Genomic DNA, 22,202 nt, shown 5'->3' with positions numbered 1-22,202 from the left:
ACGGCGAAAAACGTACTCACGGATAAGAGCTGTAGAATTGAAGTCCGTTTGCTCTGTCAGAAAAAAATTATTGCTAGAGTGTGGGGACGAGGTTAATGTGCAGTTTACCGTTGACACGGGACGGATGAGAAGACCTGCTAAGCGGAACAGCAAGCATCACGAGGATGATTCGTTTTCGTGAAGCGATTTTAACAGCAGTATAATCTCGGTAAGGGGTTCATGTTTGAAAAAAAATCGGACGAGAAAAAGGAGTCAGGCAAAAAATGTCACATCGTACCATGCACCATCTTTATTTGAGGAAAAGTTTAATAACGGAAATGTGAACGTTAAAATCGCTGATGACACACGAAAAAATCTTGAGGTCGAGCATGTGGCTGGTCAGCTGCCCAGGGAGTTGACTTTTGTAGTCCTACTCTTGCTCACACCACACTGGGAACCCATTACCGCCTTTTGGTCACGCCACATGTTCATCTGTGCTGGATTTCAATTTAATTTTATGTCGCCTTTTGCACGCGTACACATTGCGTTTAGTTTAACGTCTGGATTTCCACACTTTTGATTTGGACGTTGCGCACACATGGTTTTGCAGGTCTCTTAATTCAATAATACTTCAATAAACACTGCTGACTTCTCCTTCCCCCCCCCCCTCGGTTTTTAATTCATATCTGAAGCTCAATTTTATTTGCTTATTATTATCCCTTCTGTAGGTTGCATGTCCGTATACGGTTGGTATGGGCACCAAATGGATCGACTAATGAAGCTTGCCAGTCCAGGGACGCATATTGTGCACGCATACTTCAGTCTTGCTTTCGGTCTGGCCGCAGTTTTTGGACTATGTATAGCGGGGAATTTCCAGGTAACTCTGACCGTCGTATTTGGATACCACGGTATTTTTTTATTGTCCAGCCAGTTTACAAAGCAGTGTGCTTTTTCTCCATCACTTCTGCTATAGGAATCTTCTTTGTTTTCGGTACACCTCACTGGTGCTTTCATGATCTTTGGCTGCAGCAGCGTGTACATAACTTTGTGCAGTCATGCTAGCCGGAAACACTTATATTCACCGCGTTGGCTGTGGATTTTGCGCGCAGTGTTGGCAGCTATCTGTGTGATGTCGTTTGTTTCAAGTGAGTCCTTCCCTATGCTTGTCCCCAATAATGTTCCAGACCCCACATGCGCTATTTTATGCAACTACAATACTTTGAGATTGGAGTTTTTCAGGGTGTTTAATTAAGACCATCAGCGTTACTCTAGTTCCATTTTCTGACTCTTCGTTGTGGGGTACCCGTTGTCTGGAAGCCAAGACGCATAATTCGACTCATCCCGGATGAGTTTTACAGCGGTTGCGCTTGCTTTCCAGGACACTGGGCACTAGAAAAGCCTCTGTGTTCACCTGGAGTTTGTTGTGTTGTGTGCCGCCACCTCTCATCAGAAGCCGTTGATCAGCACATTTGATACATCACTGATATTTTGAGCTTGTGTTCAACAGCCGGATAACATAAATTATTTGAGATACATTCCGCCAAACGATTCTCTTTAGATTCGCACATCAGAATACTTGACGGTTGCAAATTGTGCTAAATACACAGAGTAGCCAAAATAAAGCAGGTCTATGTCAGTGCGATGGGCACGCGACTTAGTGGTTGCTAGTGTCTTCCTGCAAAAGTATCCATCGGTTCACCGATCCCACTCTGTCTGCTGCAATCGTGTTTCGTAACTGTGCCGTCTAACTGAACCGATGGTACTGCGGTGGTCGTGTCTTTTGTTCGCGGTATTGTTAGACTTCGCACACTTCAGCATAACAACTCCGTCGTTCTCAAATTCGTCAACAAAAATGTTTATGTGGGTCGGTCATCTGAGAATGTCAGTCGGTTGAGCCTATGAAATCCAAGTAGAAAGCACAACTAACGCATCCTAACCCAGTCAACTAGCAGGCGTGAATCGTGTTAGTCCTTTATATTTACGCACCAACCATGATCATTTCGACATGCTACTCGGTTTGCTCGCAGTAGTTGGTTCAACGTGGAACATTCGTCCATCGACTCCCATACTAACGAACCAATGTGGGAAACCAAAGTGTGACACACGTGAACTGGTATCGGTGTTGCACACCATTAAATAGCGCATGGAAGATGCTCAGAAATGCAGTTATGTTTCCACTTTTCTAATGAAGTTTACGGGCTGACTGTTGGACCATTTTGGATTGCTCGTGGATCTGTTTACTAGCCTTTAATTTTACCCCCATGAAAAGTAAGAAGGCAGACGTAGTCTTATACGGGATCGCAAATAGCTAAGAAAGGTGTACCCCTGGAATAAGTGCCATTGTACAATTATTCAGAATCCACAAACAGTCTGCTACCAGTTTCCTTCTTTTTGAGGCTCATAGGATAGACACGGTCCCTGAAAGCGTAGGGTTTACTCCCTAACTTGAGCATGCTCCAAAAGCAATATTCTAGTAGTCACATGTTCGTGGTCATGGACCTTTGAATCGTTTTGCAGCAGCCAAAATGACTACCCTACTTTCACCACAGTTTCTTAATAAAGTACTGTTTATGGAATCAGTGAGCTAGCTTTGGTATTTTCGTGGCCTTGGTTTGTGCGGTTATCAAGCAACACATTAAACGCTAAATGAGCCCAGCGCTACAAGCCTACAGCATTATCGGTCAATAATGATGCTTTTTTTCGGAAGCCGTTCTCCAGTCGTCGCAGATGTAGTCACGTTTCCCTTCTCTACTCAGCATAGCCTGGCCATTTTAATCAATGTTGTAGTTTAAAACATTTGACGACTTTGAACAGACGAGGTCGACCGACCTCAAGCGCCGCAAAGCCAGCGAACCAATAACAATCGAGGTTTTTTAAGCACCCAGTATGGCATGCATAGGAATTTAGAAGGTGCTGTTTGTGTATTCATTTATTTGTTCACACACTGTAATGAGCAGGAGAAAATCCTACATCAGCCCTTTTACTTCTCAGAACAGAAACGATGAAAGTAAGCCGATTCGGCCTGACCGTGTTCACAGCACTTCGTGTTGCACCGTAGACGGAAATTCAGCTTCTTCTGGGAATGTTCCGCTGAGTTGTTATAAGCAACCTCGACCGGAAGCATACGTGTTGGTTTTCAGTCCTCAGGCATTCCTCATCCCATGGGGCAGCAAAAGATTTCGCAACCGTAAGGCAGGCAAGATGTTGTATATCAGCTAATCCTAATCAAGTAAGAGTATCATGGTTTCCCACTCGTAGATTCAAATTTTCTCTTGTTTTAAGCTAGCTATTCGAATCCTGCGAATATATCTTACGTCGGTGTCTTGGGTTCTAAAAATCCTGAGGATGAACTAAAGTTCGACTGCCGAGTTATAAGGTTCCCCAAAATTACCCTCAAACTAAAAACAAAATACTCAACTCTTCTGGAAAGCCCCTGGTCAGCTTCTGGAAAAAAGAATAATTTACACTCTCTGGGTTTTGCAATAAGAATAGAATTAGACATCGGAGGTGTTCAACCGCTAAAACCACGAGTACTTACCTTGCATTGTTTCGTTACCTTCAGTGATTGCGTTCATCACATTGTGTAGTGGGATAAGAAAATTGCCTCCGAAAAAGTGGAATCTCAACGATGACGTAAGTCATTTATGTCTCCCATTGTGTTCTGATTACGCAGTGACCAATTCGAAGGAAGATTTCCACAGTTTTTCATCTCATCTGGCCCCGCTGACGAGTAAAATTGTTACTGATTCTTGATCACGTGAGATGAGTTACTAGCAGTGCCTTTTCTGAAAGCTGTGTTAACATCAACGTGGTTGCCAAAGTGAAGTGAGCGATTACCGACCGATGAAGGAGATTCAAATCTGCTGTAATACACAGCAGAAAATGCAACCTAAACCATAAACTCTTCAAAGCTTGCCGTTGCGTAAAATTTTTAAGAAAGAGCAACTTGAAACACGTACAAATCAACATTTCCTTACGTTCTTGTTTTTCTAGATGGACCAGACGAATCGTTACCATAATAATCGCAGTCCAACTTGGTCTCCTATTTAGCGTTTGCTTCGCTCTGGTCAGCATATCCACGTTAGCATCGTTTCTAACGTTTCCATGGCCGATTGACACGCTCACCTGTTTAAATGCCTTCAGGCTTGTTCTTGGGGAGACTTGTGCCAGACGCTACCCTTAACATAAACCTTATGACCAAAAATAGTTTCACACTAGTAATCCATCTCAGAATTCATTTGATGTTTGTAACTGCGTAGATGAAAGGTGCGCATGTGACGCGTTGGGCGGTTGAAGAGAACGTTTCGGGATTGCATTATCCCGCGTTAGCTGTCCTGTTCTGATGTCCTCATTCTCGTTTCTACAGTAAACGATCTGTCTCACATTCCGTATCACTGCTTCTCTAGACACATCCGTGTCGATCAGTAACCCACTGTCTTCCTCATATAGACGGTCTCGGTGTTTCCTTTTTCTACTTGCTTTTCCGTGGTATGCGCCTTTTGAAATTCCCTCTGGATTTGCTCCGCTTGGTTGGAGATAGTCCCGTGTCTTCTCTTGTTTTTTCTTCATATTTGCGCCACAAAATGTCACATAATACACCCCATCTTGTCCATTCCCCTTTCCTCAGCGCTACGTTTACCACGCGCTGAGTGTTACCTTCGAATGGTTAATGACGTTCGCAATCCTAGGCCACTTCCTCACTATGGCCTACGAATTGCAAGACTACAAATTGAGTCCATTAAGAGTAAGTTTCGTCCTCATTCTGTTTGAGTTCAAAAATGTCCAGAAGAATGGCGTCGCACACGCACCGATGGGTGAAGACAAGACAAGCTGCTTTATGCTCTTAAGTAACCGTACTATTGGTCCTGTGGACTCTCGTTCTCTAAGGGTTAAGTCTACCGCTTTCAGACCGATGGTTGGTTTATAGCTGAAACTATATTCTAACCACACCTACAAGTTCCAGTACAGAATGTTCTCAGTCCATATGTATTGTGACTGGTGTAATAACTGTCGTAGGCAGCAAAATCCAGCCAAACAAATTTCGGAAATTCAAGGCAACATCAAAGGTTACGAGATGATGCGTAATTTCGCAAACCACGGTGTTTTCAACTTCCGTGGGACTTCACCCTTCTCTAGGTAACCAGTACCACTTTAAGCGAAAACACCTACAAAAATCCACACGAGTCAGTTGCTGCTCGGAGCATCGTCCTTTTTAATCATTTCACATGTGTACATTATGGAGAAAGTATGATGCGATTGCAAGTTTTATGTTCGCTCCCTATCAAACCATTGGCAATCGACTTTGTCCTGGCTGACTCGCATGTATAAAAGCATTGATTACGTTCTCTATGAGTACTGCGAGACTGTTTTCCCACTGGTTAGTGTAGAAACGATACCGGGAACGTTTCGTTCTTACAGGATGCAGGAGCAGATTGGGATGGCAACAACAAAGTAGAAGGCAAGAATGGATGGGAGACGTGCCTCGATCTGCCAAATTCTGGTGAAAGTTTTCCCTAGACCTGAGCTTGTCCATGGGAACTTGCACGCAGTGCTTGGGTCGAGAAATTTGACTGGAACACATTTACCTTAGAGGCATAATGGAAATGAATGGTAAATGAACAGCTACACGCCCGCAGTGGAAACTAATGCTTAACTGTCATACAATCCTAGGAGAAGGAAGCCTAGCAAGGCAGGGCTGTTCTCACTATCGTTTTGTAGCCATATTTGTTCCTGACGTCAAAAGTGATTCAAGTTGGTCATAATTTGCCGTGCACCGGTGATACAAGCAATAACGTCATCTGTCATAATGCAGTTACAGCTGCCAAGCGAAGTAAACCTGACAAAATCTCAAGCTCCTTATTCTGACATTTCGAACGGGTCAATGGGAGCAAGAAACCCCGAAGTAAGTTCCTGCACCTTGAAGTTGCAACATACGAGACAGGGGATCACCTCTGATATTCGGCGTACGGTAGTTAATGCAGGCGAATAATCGCCAAGTAACAGAACAATGTCATCCGCATAATCCATGTCTACCAATTTTCCTCCAGGTGTAACTTCGACACGCAGATTTGTGCTTCATTGGACGGTACATTTAATGATGGCATCAGTGACGAAACTGAATAAAAATAATGAAGGCGTACTACCCTTGAAAACTGCACCATCTATGGTGGGGGGGGGTAACTCCGACAGCTCACTGCAAACCCTAACACGACCAGATTTATAGGATTAAATGGCATGAAAAGTATTCACAAACCTCGTCTTATACAGTGTATGTGCAGAAGAACCAACTTATCCGCGTAGTCCAAAACTCCTTTGAAGTCAAAGAAAAACCCCACACTTAATGGTTTCTATGCTTAACGCTGTACAGTCGATTGACGTTATGTGAGCGCGTGGTCCATGCACTCCTGTCTGGACGAAATCTTATCTTGTGCTCTTGTAGTTGAGTCTCGCTTGTTCAATTCAGACGTCGCAGTGCCATTGAAACTAGCAACCCTGTTGCAGCTAGCAGACTTTCGTATTTTTGCGGTCCAGTTAATCGCTTCGGGTACCTTTCTTAAATAAAGACTCCATCGAGTCAAGATGCATTAATTTTCTAAATGCAGTTTCAACAACCTGGTGGGGACATGGCGCAAAAACTCATGAGCAACAATTTGAACCCTTGAGTTTTTAATACGTCACTGTTTCCAATTCCTTATTTTATTCATGTGGAATATAAACAGGAATGAAGAGTGCCGGTGACCTTGCTGGACGATACTTATTTCACGGAAGCTTTTGGAGAGCTCGCCATACGTACTCACATTCCTGGAAGTATGTGAATATCAGGAACACGGCTGTGCTATCTTTGAATTGTTCAAGCAAGTCTAAGGAAGAAACAAAAGACGATCTTGTTGTTTTCTACCATACTAATTGTTCTTTTTTCAAAATCAGGAAGCTCACCATTGCTACCAGATGAAGATTAATATCTACCGGTTACCATACCTGCTGTATACGAAGAGATCGCTGTAGCACTGCCTATTAGTGTCACCTCTATTTAAGCCCTTATTGATGAAATGATTCGTCGGTTGAATGCTGCGCGTGACAACTTTTTCAACTCTCTCACTCTAGAGACCGCATCGGTTAGAGTGTACCTAAAGGGCTTTGTCGAAGGATGGAAAAACACTTCATGTTATTAGGGTTCCCTCGTAATCTAGAGTTTCCCCTATGCGCTCTCTGCAGGTCGACGACTGTTCTCTATCACAGTTGAACAGTGACGATTTGCGCACGATTTTCCAGCTTATTCAGATGTTTCATTCTTCGGACTTAATCGATACCCGATCTTGGTCAGCCACGTTCAGTCCATGGCTCCTTGAACATTTGTCTTGGACTATGCAGTAGCATCCGTGAAATTGCGTGACATGCGAGACCAGGAACGAGGTTCATGCTCCAATAATGTCTCTTTCAACTCACATTGGTTCAGTTGACACTTTATGCTCGTTGGAGAATTTCTCCACTGTCACTTTCGACTAGAAGGTTCAACGTGAAATTAGCTTTCCCACAGATTAGCCACCCTGCAACTCCAGCTTGATAACTCCTGAAAAGATATGTGATAATCAGGTTGAATGGTGTATTTTCACCAGCATTTATCAGTAAACAAATACTTCGAAATTAGCTTTTGGCTTTCAGTTATGCGGTCAGCTAATGGGTCCATATAATGAAATGGATGGATGCTGTCGGCGTTAAATTTAGTGGCTCATAGTGATGGCTGTTCATAGATTTTCCGGTGTTTCTATGCTACGCACATTGGCATTGGGATGTGAGGCTAATGGCTATGTGATTAGAACAGACTGTAGGCCGATTGCGGCCACACGAAACGGCTTTGGGCTGGTGATCGTGTGGGCTGGTGAAATTGCATGTGCGTGCGCGACGTGATTCTCACCGCGACCGACACCAGATTGGGGAGAGTGAGATGCACAGGGACGCGGTTAGTTGGAAATCGTATGTTGCGTAGATTTGGCCCGGAGTATGGGAGAGGACATTTAGCATGGGATTAAGAGGTGGATGTGGATGTGGATTTGGATTTGGATTTGGATTTGGATTCAGATGTAGATTTAGAGGCACGTGCGTTGAGAATGTGGGCAACTGGGAATGCATTTGATCAGCTGTGTTATTGCGCGAGGACGTGCGAGAGCACAAGAAATTGCTGGAACACACACCAGATCGTGCCTGTCATTGGTCCCTCTGTTTCGCTCATTCACATGGTATATAAGCAAATAAGCAGTTTTTACTGTTTCAATTTTTCATTCCATAGGTACGATATAGATACGTCCCCACCACCTTGGAAACATGACATTGGATCCAGCGATTGGTCATTCTCACTGTTGTTTTCGTGCTCCCTTTTTAAACTACTTTATGCGGATGTCAAGCATAATCCTCCCCGACCGTCGGTTGGCTGTCTTTACGGTACTTGACGTTTTGACTTGACATTTGCGTTTGACGACCGGACAGAAAACATGAAAATGGTGTGTTGCAAATTCCAGTTCACGGATCTCCTTTTTTACCACAGATCATGTTTGCACGGCAACTTCCAAACGTTTTCTATCGTAACTATTTTCTGTGACAGCCGACTGGCATGCGCCCTTTCCATACTAACTGTACTTCTAATGTGGGAAAACATACATACAGCTGCAACCATTTGTGATTAGAATGTAATCCGGTGTACAACATTCGTTCGTGTGCACGATACGTGTTTCATTGTTCTGTTGCTGCGCCATTACTAGGCCTCATCCTAGCGATTCACACGTTATGCCTGGCATCACGGTCTGTCGAGCGCAGTTTTTCGACATCGACTCAACTTCTCAAGAGCTCAGAACCTACCCTGACTCGTGCCCGGTAACTCTGAGTCAGTCATCTAAGACACCAAGTCAAACAGTTTACAGGTTTCCGAAAGAGTTTTGTCTTGGATTCGAAAAGGGAACCTTGGTTACTGCGTTTCATGTGGCAAGTCCTGTTCGCGGTGTCTGTGGTGATAAAATCGTGAAATATGTGGAAATGTGGAAATCACCGCGCACAAATTGAGGGTTTATGAGAACATAAGAATTCGCCAATTGGCTTGAACTCCCGAATCTAAGGTATGTGAATTTTGGGACTAGTTATGTTTACTCTCGCCTTTACAAAAGGTGAGTTGTTAACGTCGAAATAACCAAGCAACAAATATTCAGGATTGGCAAACGAGCATAGCTGTGAGGTACACAAACAGTTCCCCTCCGGAGCGGTTTAAGTAAATAGCTAAGAGCATTTGTTTTATTACCCAGTTAATGGGTTGTTGAGCGAGAATGGTGGACTCAAAGGTGTTTTCTCAATAATTCATCGTCGTATGATACTTTAGCTGATTTTTCAAATACCCTGGCAAAGTTTTGCCATCCCGGTGTTAGCCGAGTATCTGTACATATTCCAACGGGTAACGAAAGAGATTCTGGGCAACAGAACTGTATTTGCCTTCCTTGTTGTACAACTTTCTCGTCGATTCTACCTCAAAATCAAAAAACCTTTTGGCAATTTTTACTTTGTTTCCGGTTCTGGGTGCAAACTCACCACACACCCAATCTAACCGTGGACTAATTATTGCACTCATAACAAAACTGACGAGTTGTGCTCACCGCTTAAAACATTCCACTGCAATTGGTACCTAATTTCGGCCGACAACTATACCGCCGTTTGATGCCTAACCTCATATCAGTGTGTTTCTGAGCACCTCTTGGATGTTTCATGGTTTTGAGCTTCATCATGTCTAGTCTCTTGATTTTCTGTATCAGTGATATATTTTAGGGAGCAGGTGCAGTGCCTGAGGCAAACAGCTATCCTGTAATGTATTTTCTGTTGACCAGTGTAGGACCAGTTCCAGATTCTTGCGAATTTCGTACAGCATGCCGGGATGTGAACTGATTACACACCTGGCTTTTATGACGGACCGCCCATCACGGGTTAACATATGACCCTGGTAAGTCGTTTACGCATTCATAGGCAGACGAGCTGCACAAAGGCGACTGCTATCACCGATACTGATTCGCTGCCCCCAATTAACCTTCAGCCGGCTGTCAGTCTCCGCATAGTGCAGCTCCTCAGTCGGAACTGTGAGTCCAAGAACGACCATCATCGCTTCAACCGTAACGCCAGCTTTTTCGCCATCATTCACTTCTATTTCTTAAAGCCACTTTCCACCTAAACGTTCTGCATCGTTAAGTTAGTGGCCCTTTCAACACCGCTCATCTCTTATTAACCCCTATCTCTACTACCACTTCCCCGCCGCGGGCATTCAAGCGCACACTACATGTTCCACTGAAACAATAGTTTGGAAGAAAACAACTTTTGCGAACATTCTCGGCATTAGACGATATTTATTCCAGCACATGAGATTTCCCCAGACATGGTTGATTAAGTTTGCTCATGCGTAATCAAAATCCATATTGGGCGCGGAACTCATACTTATGAAGGCTAGCATGCTCAATACAAGAAAACCTGATTTAATTTCGCCGGAACTATGGCAACTTCGAGGTCAAAAAATTTATGGAAGTTAGTCTAACTCAGTTGCTCGTTTGCGCATTATTTTAATTGAGCAAATATTCAAGGTCAACAGCCGCTACCGGTTCAGATGTTTACCAGCTAAGGGGGTAAAATGCCGCTCAGTATTCGCACAATGGAACCGATCTTCCGAAAACTGCGACGTTTTCGGCGTTACCGCTTCATATAGTAGATTGCACATATATAATGAGTTATTCCGAAAATGCCTTGGTGGGTAAGTTTTTAAGCGAGTGAATCTTTAAGGTTGCGATATTTCGTATTCAAACAAACCACCACAAGGTCACCAAACTCCACCGACTGTGAATACATTGCCGAAAGTTATGAAAGATCGCCAATTGTGGTAAAGGTTTAATTGCTCACAAAGGGCGTAAATTGTAGACAGTTCTGCAGCTGAGATGTAAATGAGTTTTCTGGAAACTACGCGGTCCTTGTGAATGAAAATTCTGCGATGGTGGCTGTAAATAATGTCCGTTGTTTGGATCTGCTCCACTGGCCTAATGGAGAACTATGCGTCCGGGGATCTCGATAATTGATATATAGAATTAACATCAATGAATCTGAATTCATTTTTGCAAGATAAAGCTTTCTAGGTTGGAAAAACGTACGGCTTATGCAGGTCAATGACGTGCGCAGGTTTGTTTTCGAGCAGCGCAGTGCGCCAGTATGCCTTGCAAGAACTGCCAAGACGATTATGTCGTCAATCATAGTAGAAAATGGAACGAACCTAGCTGAGGCACACGACTAACGTGCTCGTAGAGGTCCACGATACCCGATTAGCTAGTCACATATAACCAATTTAGGTGATAGCGGATAGGTGAACGAACTTGACGTCTATCCCTATATACCGGAAAGAAATCAAAGACCCGAAAAGTACGACACGAAAAATTGAGTTTAATTGGTCGGTTTGATTAGTAGATATATCCTGCCTGGAAGCATATTGCCCTCTTGATGTGCAGTGTTCATTAAGTTGTTGACTTGCTGAAATGAGAGGAGGATGGAAGTTAGGTTATCGAGACATCATTATCAATGCCAAAATGTGTGCAATACTTCCCAAATATAGAGGGAGCACTTCAGCGGCGGCAACGCTGTATGGGCTGGTTTACACAACGCCATCTTCAAAGGCTGATTCGCATTGCTTGGTTTCTTGTAGCCCGTTGTCTACCGACTATAACCCATAAAAAATACGACAGCTACATGAAATGCACGACGCCCCGTTAACCGATCAACTGTCTGGAGTAAATCGGCCATGTATGAGTCACATGAAATCATTTTATTCCCTTTCCCCCAGCTGGCCCTCCACAGCGTTATTCGCAGTGGTCAGATATTTACTCAAGGCTGTCGACTGGCTGTTCTTTTGACCCTAGAGTATGGACAAACACGGATTTCCGGGACACGCCGTTCTGGGATCGTGTGCTTCGGTCAGGTCAACATCATAAGACGCCTTCTTTGTATACCGGTAATCAAGCAAAGCTTTAGGTTTTCTGAATGAACTGAGGCCCAAGAGCCGAAAATAAATCATTCAGCAGTGAATTCACCTCTGGGACAAGCCTGAAGATCATCGCCGCGTAGCTGGCGGGCTTCATCACCACAGCAGCCGATGTGATATTATACGTGATCCGACGCTGTCGATTCCACTAGTAGGTCGGTTACAAAACGTAAAAAGCCCAAGTCTGTGTCCGCAGAACAGACAGAATATCCCAACCACTGACAGCAGGTCGTGATTTGCAGACATTCAGTCATGCCACAGCCGAATTTTCCAAGAACAATCAACTGCCTAATGGTGTTTGTTGCCCTCCCTATGTTGTAGCACCTTAAGTTTATCCACCACACGTATCAGTTATTTACGCAGTCTGTCAGAAGCTGCCGGTGGTGGCTTTGAAACAAGTGTAAGGGGTACACCTTGTTCTAGTCACCCTCCAATATTTCCCGTCGGTTGCAGTTCGAATTCCCGCATGAGCTACTAGGTGTGTCGGGACACTTGTGTGCCACGCTCCTTCATGTGCACCCTTTCATTCAGTCAGTTGTTTGTATTCTCTAGACTCCTGTTGGTCCGGTTATCAAAGTGGACCATCCCGCATTGTGCGTGTACACCCCAATTTTGGATGATTTAAAGCCAGTGGACTGTGAGATAAGAGACGAATCGCGGGTCCGTGCGGCGCAGTGCCTGCAGATCTTGCCGGAAGTTGTGCTCTTGGTCTGATAAATAAAACGTTTTCTTAGGTCGTTGTCCAAGCAGGCCATGCGGTGGAATATGTGCCGGCCGTTCACAGTGCCTGTGGTCAAAAATACATAGGTGTTTTATAATACATTCGTGCCTCCTGGTAGCCATTCTATTGTTGAGGTAGCACAAAATAACGCCTCAGCCAAAGGCTGCATTTGCAGCCGGCGTTTGTGCCGCCGGCTTTTGTATGACAAAAGACTCCACTTGATACTGCTCCTCATTCTTCCCTTGAAGAAGCCACTTTATACATAGGGCAAACTTCTATTTTTCACAAAGGCGTGCACAACCGGGGACCCGGTACCAAGCCATCCGTGTTCAGGAAGGGATACAGCTTTTGTCTACAGGCCAGACATTATTTGCTTCAGAAAGCATACCCCAAGCATTTTGTCGCGTGCGTTATGTCAACATATATAACAGCTGAGAAACGTCGGAACAACGCTACCTGTTGCCAGCTGGAGCATACGTGGCTATGATGACCTTCTCGTGACTTCAGTGCAAGCACGCGTTCGGCCTCTCAATGGTTTGCCAGGACCGAAGGCATATCAGCTGCCAAAATAATACACAACTATGAGGCACCATTGAATACAGCAAGTCGATAAATTCAGTAGTAGTTGCCAGTGTCCTAGATGGTGAGGTTCTTACCAAATTTATCGGCGTTTCATACTTCAGGCGGGACTTGTAGGTGCGCAGCTCCCCATCGATTTATCCGAAGCCGATCGTACAAATACTTAGAAATCTTATGGTTGTGTTCAAGATAATAAGAGGTGACTGAGGGATGCTTAACCTGCTTCCTTACACAAAAATACACCGAAAAGCTGGTACTTTGCCTCCTTTTTTATTGAGAAACGCTAAAGCCTATTAGCTTCTTAGGATTCCTCGACTTTCTTTTTTCTTACTGGTTGCCAGCTGCAGTTGTGTCACACCATTCCTGACGAAAAGTGTTGATTATTCGATTGCTGTATAAGCACACAACCACCACGTATTTCTCCTTTTTGTTCTTGTTTATCTCCTACTCCAACGCCGTAAATGGTGGAAGGAATGCGGCTCCCAGTTTCTCAACAAGCATACGTGGTGCCACTTGTGAAGCCATTTCACAGCACGCTGAATGTCGGACGGGTGTCAAAAATTTAGAAAGGGGATAGAGTAAAATAAACTCCAAATAATTCGCGAAACTTCGGATGAATTTCGGCTCACGCACATGTACGACAATATGTAACATTTTCGGAGCAAAATTTTTTGTTTCACTTGCAAAGGTCTTGCACTTTTAATGTGCGGCGTTCAGCAGTGCTCCTCAAATATAAAGTAACGTCTATATCATATCCAATGTACACAATTAAATGATTGCATCAATTTCATGCACGTTCTTCTCCACAGACCTGAAAAGTTAGATGAATCGCCTCACCAAAGTTCAGCCTAACACACTTTTTTAAAAACGCGCCTCGAGTTCAATATAATAATAAAACACAGAATAATGCACTGCATGGCAGCGATGTGGGTATGCATCTCTGTTAATGATTCCATTCTCAGGCAAGCACAACTGACCAGTAAATAATGTAAGATTTTCGAATATCTGCATATGAATTACCAACAGCAGAATGTGTCTGTACTAACAACAACGTCGCTACACACTGGAATACGTCATAATGTACAACAGCATTGTCGTTAATTAAGACTAGCTATCACTCTTCATTATGATAACCGTGAGCGTCGTTTCTCACCTTGACTGCGTATCCTAGCTGCCAAGCTGATTCAACCAGTAAAGGTGGATCCACATGCCAATTAATGCTTTCAATTTGCCATACCCGCCACTGAATAAAACTGTATTTGTTGGATTGTTTTTATTGGTTACGTCGGTGAAACCATAGCTGATAATCACTCAAGTTTCCGTCTTCCAAAATCCATATTCACTCGACAGATATGATAGAAAGCACGTATAATCAGTGGGCCAAATAAAATGAAATTTCTCAAACGTGCTGCGGTTATTTAGGTAAACTTCCTGCCTACTCAGTTGGTTGCATTGTCGATAATGAAGGTCCCTATGCACACTGATTTTGCGATTTCAGACTTCGGTTATCAGACGTAACGATTGACGCAGCATATTTAAGCTGAACCGGCCTGTGTTATATCATATATCATACACACCACCCTTAAGATTCAAGGTCCTTATGCGTCATCACACATGTACCCGTGGATGTAGACATCAAGACGGTTAAGTGAGCGAGAGAATACCCGGTGTCAGTCTGTCACTTTAGAGTTTCAGCTACTTGAATCACCGTACTTCTACTACCCTTCACTTATGCACGATGGCTTACCAGAAACCGAAATTTCTGCGCCCCTGACATGACTTTAGGCCATCCCATAAACAAAATCAGTAACGCTCCTAAAGATTAGTGGCTGCGTTCACGGATATCGATCATCTGTTCCAGAGCATGTGTTCGTAAGCTGACGTTCACATCCCGGTCACTTCGAAAACTGTTTGCAATTTCAGGCTACTCTGTCGATCGTTTCCGTATTTGTCGCTTGAACTTAGGCCTCCTTAACCTGGTTGTTTGTACCAACCTAATGTCACCCACCCTCACTTCCACCAGCATTCCTTAGCTATTAGAATACACAAGTGACCACACGAAAGTGACAGCGACTCCAAATACAATCCAGCCGTCTCTGATTATGATGATTATCTCAGTGGTGATTGCAATTTTTTCTCTATCCAACGGTGCCATGAACAAATATCCACAAATATCCACACTCGACCATCATACACTGCCAAAATATCACAATTCCCAATTTTTCCCGTAGGCTAGAAACTGTTTGTAGCACTGACAACCCCCAATTCCATGGTTAGTCAGCACCTTTTTGCACGCGTAATATTGGAAAGCCGCCCGTTTTCCCCTACCGAAAGCTACCATTCATGGTACCTCCAAGCATGTTGCTTGTCTCATTTTAGGTCACTCAACCACTTCAGAAAACTATTTTTGGTGGCTTTATAACCCGGGTTTTGTCCTGTTTTCCTGTTCGCTTGAATATGTAATAATCCTGCCATTCCTAATGCCTATCGGCTAAATGTTCTCTCTTAAGTGCTAGTTACCGAGACATGTATGCTTCGACCACAATTTTGGTAAACGTCTGTAACCATCTTTTTCCTTCCTAGTCACCCCAACGGACAAATGGAAAACTAGCTATGCACCTACTGGCGCACCATTTAACTAAAAAGCATTCTTGGTATCCAAATAGGGCTACAGGGGATTGCGCTGGTCACATAAAGCCAGGCTCTACTCTTTCCGGGATGTCGATCATACTTTTTTGGAAACAGACACTTTTGCCTCATCGGGGTAGTTTGAGGCTTTGGTAACTTGCAGCCGCAGCCTCTCTAATACCCTGCTTCTCTTGTTGGAACTCTCCTTTTGATCCCTAAATCGGCGTGCGGATGTCTCACTGCCTCGTTTAAATGGGCAGCCACGAAGCGCCTGCGCTCTCGATGGACCCAACAGTATTCTGGACTTAAGTCAGCCTTGACTGCCCAATCCTCTCTTTCCTAACAAATACAACGTACGCACTCAAGATATCCACGTACAGAGCTGTTGATGGACTCAAGAATGATGTCACGATGACGGTGCCGCTACTGCTATATATAGTTTGATGGCTAACCCCTTGTTCAAACTATCTGTACCAATTCCCAGCCAAGTGTGTTTCATGCGCCTCAACTACCGACTAAATCCGCCGAATTTGTATCTTTACTCCAATATTTTGGAATCCCGATCGCACTTTTTGCTCGTATTGCACTTGCACTGCCTTCCGTGACGCTGACAAGGAATCAGCATACTAGTGAATTAAAACCTAGCGGCCCACCCGATAAAACGTGCACTGGCTAGCACTAAATACCCTCCGACGATACTAGCCGCGCAAATTACCTGGCTGTGTTTAATGGAGCACCTGGTTTTTTCTACAGGAAAAATTAACCATGTCTGCCACTAATAGCTCCTACGTTTCATGCTTGGGCGGACGAACACGACGTAATCACTGGTCATGCACGCTTTCAAAGCATTTTCAAATCAAATGAAAGGTGAGGCATGCAAAAGATCCACTGTATTTATGGTGGCATCATGCTCAGCCATGGCACTAAAAACGTTAATTCCGCGCCCACTGTAGACCTTAAGTACGTTTAAACAACTTCCCACGGAACTGACTGGCTGTGGTATTTGAAAGTTCTAAGTCGCATTCGACTCAGTTGACTGGTTAGTGCTCTTTCGCACACTTGCACATAAGGAAACTATCTGGAACTTTGTAAATGTAGACAACTGTTTGTGTTGTAGAGTTTTGGACAACCGAGTGTACACGAGTGTACACACGGATAAAAATGGTATCCGTCAGTGCGTCCTGACCTTTCCACAGCTTTTAGATGTCGTGAACGATGAGATTATGAAGCGACCTTCGGAATGGCTTCGAAAACCAGTTTTTCAAATAGCTGCTAATAGAAAACATCAGCAAGATTCTGTTAATGTTTGCTAGTTTGAGACGCATGGCGTGAAAACCATAAATCTCTGAATCTCAGTGGACATGTGTGACAGGCTGTTTATTTGCACTTCTGTGAGACTGCTTGTTCCAGCAGCGGACCTTAGACTTATTAGGGTCTTAGATAACCGCTGTCTCAGAATCATAGGGAGTTGGTGTTAGGGAATCTGTTACGAGGCAGCTAGCGGGTTTTCTGTTGTAAGAAGGGGCCTTCACCAAAGAATGTGTTCAGCACCAGAAGCTTCGTTGAGCGAGCCATGTATTCTGCGTATGGTAACACCGTTAGCCAAAGAAGCACTGCTTTTCGTGCCCAATACAGAGTAGCGGAAGCAGAGATGTGGACAAGCATTGACCAGACGGAGCGATATGAAGGAAACTACGAGGCATTCATAGCTACCGGTACGACCGCCTTCCAGGATGAAGACCGCGCAATCTTTACCGCGATTGTTGGGAAACACTACAAGATAAACTGCTAATATATGTCAGTGGCTTTATTGCTGTCAGTTTGTATCCAGATTGCCTGAACGAGTATCTTGAGGTTTGGGGTTTTTGTACTGCAAGGTAACTTAAAGGGGGCAAGGAGCTGAGAATAGTTGTCGACCTTGCAGTCTTCTGATTTCCCAGAAATATTAGTTGCTGAGGGCGCGGGCATGGTAGAGAAAGAGTTACCGGCGGTTAAATGCTTCGTCGTGACCGGAATCCCCGGTGAAGGGAGACAAATATGAGTGGGCTGTCAAGGCACTTTTCAGGAACGGGTGGCTGGAATAAACGACTCACCTGTCGCTTAGGGGACGAAGGCTGAATGCGTGGAAGTATCACAATGTATGTTACCTAGATGTGTAGTAGAGTATATCTGTTCATGAGTTAATAGGACTGAGTAAATGTGCAGGCTGTCACAATCAGAGACAGTTAGAACTTATTCGAACTGGCTGCCTTAGTCGCTCACATGATCGGATATCTTTTAAATGCTTGTGGAAGTGAAGATGGGTGGTATTACAGTGGCATGAACAATAAGTTCAAGGAGACATAAGTTCGTACAACATATATGGAAAAGTTCCTCGGGGTAGTCAAACACTGCTAGCGGATTTCAACGTCCTATGTGTGACCGAGACGTGGAAGCTTCTTCAGGTAAAACCTGATGTTGTATGTTACAACTGATCATTTGAGAAACGCATGCACAGGAGCTGATAATCGATGCCCAACATCGAGGCCATATTTACTGCAAGTCCTGCTACGTTTGAGTATGAACTGGCTCCAAGTTAATGACTGAATTGCTGGTTCCATTAAGCTACGGGATATAGGTGTCGTGGAGAGGGGGTATTGAGTATTTACTGCTCTAAAGTTGCCGATTAAACCTTATTTTTTATATCTGAGTAGAATACCACATATGAGCTTTATTCAACTAGCCACTTAGTCGCTATAGCCAAAAGACAACCTGTAACCGCGAGTGTTTTAATGAATACACTGAGAAAGAACCCTAGGTCAGCATAAAAATGTTCCGTTTGGTATCCTCGGTCAACATCGCGATGAAGAAGGTCTTGCGAGGGCTACATGTCTACCGAGGCACTCCACCAGATTGTGAGTGCTGCTTTCCGTTCGAATGCTTGAGCTCTAATATACTCGCATCCTTTCGTGTCGAACTGAACGGGGAATTGCAATTCCCCGTTCAGATAATGCTTCTGTCAAACTCCTGCCTGGATCCCCTGGGTTTCGCTTAGCAGGATCCTAATACACACTGGCTTTTTCTAGCGCGGTGTGCTTTTACTTTTTTTTATTTTTTTTCGAATTCGCTGTTATATTTAATGATCTATGGGTCTTTCATCAAAGTGTAGCAACTGCAATTGCTTTGCATTGAGGATGTTTGTAGCTCATCTAGCGCAGACTTGTCCTCGCTCGCAATCAAATTTAGGCACTTATTTCCTCGTTTCCTCTCTAAAATCCGCCTAGATGAAAAAGGTGTCGCATAGAGCGGGTCCTTTGATATAGCGTACTAATAACCCCCGATAACTGTCCTCATCGAGAGCGTGATTGCCAGTTAACCGACGGTTTGCAGTGCGATGACTGCATAAGACTGCATTAGCGTTCCTCCGGAACGTTGCATCCTTTCTCACCCATCCTGTGACCACCAAACCATGACTTGCATCGCTTGTTGCCGCACAGATGCACACTTCCCCTGTCCAACTACCACTGATCTTTATCCCCTACGTCCTCCGCACCGATGACAGGTTTCAGACCGACACCTGAGAACCCAAAACAGATGGCTTCTAGTCATAACAATCCATCTATGCTTGAGAGTCCAAGGAGCGTTCTGGCTCCTCAGGTACTACTTATCTCCCCGCCGTCCGTCGGTCACTTCATTTACCCCAGTTATAGATTGCAGCCCAGTGCTCCGTTTCTGCATTATCCCTGGTTTTGCAATGGGATTTTTATATCTGACCCTCTCACCCAGGAGAGAAAAAACCGAGCACCCAAGCACCTGCCATACAACTGACCACTGGTCTACCCACTTCCTTAACCACGATCTCGGCGCCGAATACCACTGTCTTCAGCTCCACTGAACCTCCCAGCCCGAAGTCGAATTAAGGCACCCAGGGTGTCGCTACCCTCAACCGTGCTTTTCTCAAGCTTTTGACCTGTCCATTCCAAGTTCGAAAGACCATCTGGCCTCCGTACTCTTCTTGCCTATCAGCGCAGCTAACGTCGTGTCTGAGGTTAGATCCCTTTGGACCGCACTACCCGATTTGGCCAATCGTACTGTTAGGTCAGTTGGCTTGAACCTCATGTTTCCGGACTAAAAAACAAGTTGCTACCCTACGTTCCGAGAAGCTGATCGTTCCCCAACCCAAACTCTCTTCGCGCCAACCGGGACTTCAGGTGAATCTTCACTCGTTTCTGCTTATCTTTATCAAAACTTGTCCTTTAACAACTCATGGGCGCTTACTTACCACTTCACCCAACTAATGCAGAGTTGCTACCCCTGTATGCCCTTTGCCACCAAATTGGATCTACATCGCGCACTCCAAGTATCCTCATATCCATTTCCACACTAATATCCACAAGCTTGTTTCGTCTCGCACTTTCTATGCCACATCCTGACAGCTCTCAGTCTCCCTTCACCGCCTTAGTTAGATACCTTCGACGACACAAACGGCATCTCTTCCTCGGGCCCCTCCATCAGTTTACACAAACGGAAACCCACCCTTGTAAATCTAGTTATTATACCGGTATCATAAACGGAATTACCAAGCTGACAGTTTTCATATCCCTCACGTTTCTTCACATGATACTGGTCACTGACTTTTGAATGTCCACAATGTTTGATGACTATGAGATGGTTATCTAGCTATGTAACGGTCTGGTTCGACTCCCCATGTGGACGTGATAACCACTCTTTTTCTCCGGTGCGTACACACCTTGCACCATTTTTGAATATAAAAACTCTTCGGCTCTTCTTGAAATCACGACATAGTGATCGGCCCAATGGTTCTTATTTCCTGCCCTTCCACACCCAATCGCAGGGGTGATGTTTTTCTCCACTTTCTCGCCTTGATCACCTCTACTTCATGTGAGCTGGCTGCTTCGGTGCCCCAACCATTGACTGAGGGCCCCCAAAATTCTCCCGTCATGATTTCAATTCCGTCCCAAACACCTTATCCACCATAAGATGGCACTAACAATGTCGCGGCTGAATGAGGTTCCACTGCGGCCAACGACCGTTTGTTCTGTGGCTGCAGTGGCAGGAATAGAAAGCTACGCAATGAAGGCGATAATTCTGATGCGAAACCGCCATTGCCTGCTTGACGGCCTTATCTGTCAGAGTCGTTAGTCACTAGTTTGTCCTGTTCCGCAGTCCCCGTCCTGGAAGACGGCACTTCACAACGCGACTGCGTTGATTGGTAAGGACTTTCATGTTTCCTTCCCAGGTCATGGATTGACGACCCATGGGTCATCTCCAACTATCACAAGGTTGAGCGATGCCGATGGGTTACTTCAATGCCCGAGATCGATGACTAAGTCTGGAAGAAACACAGTTAGGTGGAAGATTTGGAGTTGATGATAAGCATACGGATAATGGGGAGCGACTGCTTCGGTTGTGTGCTGATTATCTGTTCCCGCCCAGTACAAACTTCCGGCACAAGTGCTCAAGTCGAATTGATTGAAGATCAACAGATGCAAGACAGTTATGGACACATCTGAACGATGGACAGCCCCAATTAAAGATTTTCCTTCTTTTTAGAGTACGCAACTTGACTCTGACCATGGTATTGTGAGGGTCCGGTTGTCGCTTCGCTTTCCATCAGCACTAGGTGTGCCAATTCGGAGTAACCCTAATCCGACCTAAAGCTGCCACCTTGACGTGGTGGTCGGGCTTGAGTGCCGCAATGATCCCGCGGGCTACACTGGCTGGAACTTCGTTCCACAAGGTACAACCATGCCAGGAAGGCCAAAGGGGAGCAGCGAGACCCCGCACTACGAGCAATCGTGGTACGGGGCGGTCTTGGGGTAAAGTCGTACTGTCCTCTGCGACAGGAGTGTGAAGGCATTAAGGTGTTTCCCCCAGGCGACCAGCATGTCCATATTTATAGAAGCAGCGATGCTGCCTTCCTCCGAGGAAGGACGGGTTAGAAAAGGTCGGCCCTAAAAACCGCACATTCCGATCGCCCAACGGTTGACCGTGACCGCTGGCGCATTATCCAATACGGTCGAAATACTTTTAAAGCCAAAGAGCCCGGCGCTGCTCAAAAGGCACCTGCTGTGCTCAGCCGCATCAGGAATGAGACAGTAATGCCTTATTCCCTGCGCCCTCGGGTTAGGCCAACCCCCTGCAGTCGAGAAGGTCAGAATATTGAGTCATCGGCTCCGGGCAGGGTCCCCAAAGAAAACCCTATATTCTCCCACTGCCTCGTGGGTCAGACTTTTGAGTCAGAGGCTAGGG

General features: G+C 44.9%; 2 protein-coding genes across 2 annotated transcripts in view; one reads left to right on the top strand and one right to left on the bottom strand.

The window, feature by feature from the left end:
• T265_15652 (hypothetical protein) overlaps positions 1-22,202 on the bottom strand; it is a gene marked incomplete at both ends in the record, with an annotated part of 78,968 nt that overhangs the window by 29,394 nt on the left and 27,372 nt on the right. The gene's annotated exons all lie outside the window — the stretch shown is intronic.
• Positions 708-8,390, top strand: T265_15653 (hypothetical protein; the record flags this gene model as incomplete). Its single annotated transcript, XM_009178869.1, has 5 exons — positions 708-856; positions 953-1,124; positions 3,542-3,612; positions 4,607-4,723; positions 8,267-8,390. 5 exons carry the CDS (start codon positions 713-715, stop codon positions 8,303-8,305), a joined length of 543 nt encoding a protein of 180 aa, XP_009177133.1.

The sequence above is a fragment of the Opisthorchis viverrini genome (assembly GCF_000715545.1).
Source record: "Opisthorchis viverrini unplaced genomic scaffold scaffold2057, whole genome shotgun sequence".
NCBI lineage: Eukaryota > Metazoa > Platyhelminthes > Trematoda > Opisthorchiida > Opisthorchiidae > Opisthorchis > Opisthorchis viverrini.
Note: the sequence above shows the minus strand (reverse complement) of the source record. Positions and strands in the feature narration are given on the sequence as shown.